The sequence below is a fragment of the Notamacropus eugenii genome, chromosome 2 (assembly GCF_028372415.1).
Source record: "Notamacropus eugenii isolate mMacEug1 chromosome 2, mMacEug1.pri_v2, whole genome shotgun sequence".
Classification (NCBI taxonomy): domain Eukaryota; kingdom Metazoa; phylum Chordata; class Mammalia; order Diprotodontia; family Macropodidae; genus Notamacropus; species Notamacropus eugenii.
The window spans coordinates 3,565,199-3,570,559 of record NC_092873.1 but is presented as its reverse complement, the minus strand read 5'-3'; the positions used below and the strand labels follow the sequence as shown (position 1 = coordinate 3,570,559).

Below are 5,361 nucleotides of genomic sequence, written 5' to 3'. Positions count from 1 at the left end.
CATGAGTCTTTCCTGGCCCATCCTGGGATCTTAGTGCATCTCCTTATCATTGTAACACCCAGAAAGATATGGTCGCCATATCATGACCTGAAGTTTCCAGCAGCAACCATGAATGGCCATTTGAAGATAGTTTCCAGTCTTACATGTCAGAGGAATGACTAGCTGGGCTGGTATAGATGCAATTAAGAAGACCCAGAAGAGAGAAGCACCAAGACTAAGGGTCAAAGAAGGAAGAAGACAACAAAAGTGGGGAGAAAGAAGAAAGAGATCACTGCCAGGGCCCTTTTAAGGGATATTCCATCCTGTCCAGAGTGTTGTGATTAATAATATTTTTTTTTCTGTTGCTGATAGGCATGAGAGCTAATGTAGCGTCAGAAGGGCAGCAATGTTTTGACCATTCTTGCTGATGTCATACCTGAGGATACAATGCAATAGTACTATTGCTTAAGACCTCAGCTTTTGCATAGGACCCTGTGGCCATAGGACTCTAGAGAATGCACCTGTTCAGGTATAAGATATAGTGGCAGTAGGAGTACAGAACATTTTAATAGTCATTTATGACAATTCCAACCACTACTACCCCTGTCTTTGGAAACTAAAAGTAATTCTTAAGATAAAACCTGTAACCCCAATTAACTAAGAGCCAGAATCATGGAAAGAGATGACTTGGTATAGTGATATTTTTTATACCTGTTATGCTATTTGTCATCAGATGCCTTCTTGCTATCATAGTGCTTTCTACATTAGGTAAATTGTTTTCATTCTCAATAAGATATGTGGTCACATGATAGATCCCAGCTAGTCTAGAAGGGGAAGATTCATTGGGTAGGGGCTCAGCATTGTGAATCATCCTGAATTCAAACCCAAGATGATTCCCAGAATAGCAGTTTGGTGCTCTATATAATCATCATCATAATTCACATTTCAAAATATTGCAAAGTACCTTTCTCAGAAAACTCCTGTAAGGTGGATATCTTGCAAGGAGTATTACCTCTACAGATGAAACTGCAGCTCAGAGACTTTGAATGATTTGTACATAGAGGCCCAGTTTGTAAACATAAGGGGCAGGATTCAAACACAGCTTCTCCAGTGCCCTGTCCTGCACATTTTCCAACACACCATGTAATCTCTGAGAGTAGGTCAGGTTTACAGTACAGAAGTTGGACATGACTTGCACTTGACTTTGTTTTTTGAGGGAGGGAGGGCTGTGCAGGTCACCAGCCTCACTTCTCCTCCAGAGCCATCTGAATCCAGTGACCAGATATTGATCAGGATGACTGGTGATGACCCTAGGTGGTACACTGGATAGAGCACCAGTGCAGGACCTGAGTTCAAATCTCACCTCAGACACTTGACACTCACTAGCTGTGTGACCTTGAGTGAGTCACTTAACCCCAATTGCCTCATCCTGGATCATCTCCAGTCATCCTGATGAATATCTGGTCACCGGATTCAGATGGCTCTGGAGAAGAAGTGAGGCTGGTGACCTGCACAGTCCTCCCTCACTCAAAACAAAGTCAAGTGAAAGCCATATCATTATTTCTCTGATGGCATGATCTTCTTCGGGAAAGAAGGATAAATGAACACACCTCACACAAGCTGGACCATCAATAAAGCCTAGCTGATAGAATCCTCTCTCTACAGTTCAGATTTTTTTCTCTAAGTAACAAGAAAAATGAGGGAAGAAAAGTATTTTTTAAAAATATACTAGAAGTCAGTCCAGGTTAGTAACCTGGGCTATATATAAAAGCCACAAAGACAAGAAAAAGGGAAATGTGTGACAAATTGAGGTACGTTATTCTGCATCTATATGTCATGCAGAAATTCGAACCAAAATCTTGTTAAATAGACAGTGCAAATTATAATCACCCCATTTAATAGATGAGGACACTGAGTATCCAAGAGGTAAAGGAACCCTCCTACTAGTATTACTAGTCCCATTTCAATTCCATCACTGTGAGATTCAATCCAAATCAACATATATCTACCAAAAACATCTATGATGGGTCAGACACTATACTAGTCACTAGAAATGCAATGAAAGAAATGAAATATTTTGGGTCCTCAAGGACTGCCTTCCTCCCAACAACTCCACAGAATAATCCAGGCAGGTGTGATGAGTCCCAGTTTACAAAGAAGGAATCTCTGGGTCAAAGAGATGAAGACACTTGCTTATAATTACAAGGGTAACAGTATCAGAGCTTGTATTCAACCCTGGGTCTCTCGACTCTAGACTAAGTATTGTTTTCACTAACCAAATAGCCAAGTCACGTACCACACAAATGAACTGAGAAGTGATGGATGGCATGGCACCCAAAGTCACAACAGAAGTGCTCTGAAGGCATTTTGGCCTTTTATTTCCAGTGCCTAGTCGAGAGTTTGACACATTCTAGGTGAGTAAACAATGCGCTGTTGTATGATTGATTGATTAAGCTAGCAAGAGGTAAATGGGACTCTGCAAAGAATGCCAACATCGTGAGGAGGGTAGCACATCTTCTAACAGAGGGGGAGCACAATTCTGCCCCAGGAAAGCACGATTTCATACATTTTCAGGACAATGCCTGCCATTTCTGTGCCTCAATGTGCAGTCTGAGAATCAAAGAACAAATGCCACAACTTCTGGGGTTCTCACGTCAAGGTCCCATTCTTCAGAAGTCTTTCTTACCCCACCCCATATACTGTATTTGTCAAACTAATAGACTAGACTCTCTAGAAAATAAGTTACCAAGCCTGGCAAAGTACATCCATGTTAATATTGTCCCTGGGGGTCATACAGCCATGCTGCTGTATGCCTAGCTCAACTGAATTTGCCCTAGAAGCACTTTCAATGACAATGGAGTGTCTTTCAACCTAGATCCCTCCTTCTATCCTTTATACCCCTCAAGGCTTTTCTCATGGCTTCCTTCACCTCCTTGTTCCTCAGGCTATAGATGAGGGGATTCAGCATAGGGATGATCATTGTGTACATCACAGACACTATCCGGGCCTCCTGCAAGGAATTCCCTTCATTCCGCCGCATGTACATGAAGATGAGTGTGCCAAAGAAAAGGGAAACTGCCATGATATGGGAGACACACGTGGAGAAGGTCTTAGCTCTACCCCCAGCTGAGGGGATGCGCACAATGGCCCCAATGATAAATAAGTAGGAGACCAGAATTACCACCATACAGGCAGGGAGTACAAAAATGGCAAACACAACAATCACCATTTCCTGGGTGTAGCTGTCCACACAGGCAAGCTTCAGTAGGGGTGGAAGGTCACAAAAGACAAAATCAATCTTGTTGTCACCACAGAAGGAGAGAGTGAAGGCAGCTGCAGTGCGGATTATGGCAGCAGACAGGCCAGCAACATAAGCTGCAGCTACTAGAGACACACAGGTCTTCTTGGTCATGATAGTCACATACAGAAGGGGCCGGCACACAGCCACATACCGGTCATAAGCCATGGCAGCCAGGAGGTAACAGTCAGTGGCACCTAAGAGGGTAAAGAAGAAAAATTGTGCAGCACAGCATTCATAGGAGACAACCAGCCCCTGCTCAAACAGGATGGCCAGCACCTGAGGGGTGGTGACTGAGGAGTAGCAGATGTCCACAGAAGCAAGGTGGCTCAGAAAAAAGTACATGGGGGTGCTGAGCCGCGAGTCTGTGCAGATCAGGATGACCATTCCCGAATTCCCCAGCAAGGTGATAACATAGAGACCAAGGAAAAACGAGAAAAGAGGAAGCCTCAACTCTGGATGCTCAGTGAATGTGATAAAGAAAAACTCAGTCAAGATGGTCTGATTCTTCCCAGCCATTTACTCACTGGTACCTGAGAGAACTAATGAGAAAGACAAGTTAGAGACATTGGAATGACACCTAGTCTCATTTATGAGAAGCAAAATTCTCTGAGTTATTAAGCCTCTGTCTATAGTCCCAGCTCACCCACTAGCTAGCTAAGTGACTAGCTAAGTGATTAAATGAATCACTTAATCTCTGAAATTCAGCTTTTTCGTCTTCTGCATGTCACAGATAGGCAGATCAAATGAAATCAGAATTATGGAAACTCTTTGGAATTCTACAGATAATTTTTAATTCTTCAACAAACATGTAAAATTTGAAAAGGAACATTTCATGAGAGTACCTGAATGACTGATATTCACCAGCCATCACCAAAAGAAAGGTTTCATTTGTGTCACCCTAACAACACACATTTTTTTTTCTTATGCTCACTTTGCCTAATTCTTCTCTCTCTCTCTCTCTCTCTCTCTCTCTCTCTCTCTCTCTCTCTCTCTCTCTCTCTCTCTCTCTCACACACACACACACACACACACACACACATACAAACACACACATGTCCCTCATTCCTTGAATGTTGAACCTCCACATTTCTGCCTCCTAGCTTCCTTCAAGTGACAACCAACAACTAACTTCAAGTGTCACTATAAGAAGCTTTTCCTTATCCTCCCCTTTTATTCAGAGGCAATCAAGGTTCAGTGACTTGCCCAGGATCACACAGCTAGTAAGTACCTAAGGCTGGACTTGAACTCAGGTCCTCCTGACTCCAGGGGTGGTGCTCTATTCACCCTGCCATGTAGCTCCTCCACCCTTATCTGCTATAATAGTAGGGTCCTCCTCCTATTGATTTTCTTCAGTTTATCCTGCCCTTTCCATCTTTGAATACAATTGTTTGTATCTTATCCATCTCATTACACTGCAAGTTCTTTGACAGAAAATGCTTTCTTTTACCTTTTTGTAGCTTAGCATAGTAGCTAACACATAGTAGCAGGTTAATAAATATTTACTGATTGATTGATGTATGAGGGAACTAAGATGTGCCCAGTACAGTACAAATCTCAGATTTCTGTCTCTTTGCATTCAAAAGTCAATGTTTTCTTTCACTTAAATCAGGGTTTCTTAATCCAGCATCCAGTAATTTGTTTGTTTTAACATGTTCCTATCTATGTTTCAATATAATTGGCTTCCTTTGTCATCCTGCCTTTTGTTCCTAAATTCCAAATTTTACTTTTAAAAATAATATTCTAAGAAATAGTTTATAGGTTTCGTGAGATAATCAAAGGGGTCCATCACAAAAAAAAAGGTTAAGAACATGTAGAAGACCACCCTACTTCTCTAAGTGAGAGGATTCAGATCTGGACAGAACCTTGGACAAGTTTTTCCATCATCCTTTGACTTGGTTTCCTTAGATCTATAAAGTGAGCAGAATGGACACAATGATCACTAAGGTCCCTTTCAGATATAAATCTTAAGGACCAAAGATCACAAAATCTAAACCCTGATTTACTGATGAAACTAAGACTCAGAGGGGATAAGGGACATGCAGTCAATAAGCCCCAGATCTGTGATTCACACCCAGATCTTC

The 5,361-nt window shown here is 42.0% G+C and overlaps 1 protein-coding gene across 1 annotated transcript; it reads right to left on the bottom strand.

The window, feature by feature from the left end:
* Positions 1-2,845: 2,845 nt before the first annotated feature.
* LOC140523315 (olfactory receptor 9Q1-like) lies at positions 2,846-3,796 on the bottom strand. The gene has a single exon (XM_072638243.1). The coding sequence runs from the start codon at positions 3,794-3,796 to the stop codon at positions 2,846-2,848; it is 951 nt and encodes a 316-aa protein (XP_072494344.1).
* Between the last annotated feature and the right edge of the window lie 1,565 nt (positions 3,797-5,361).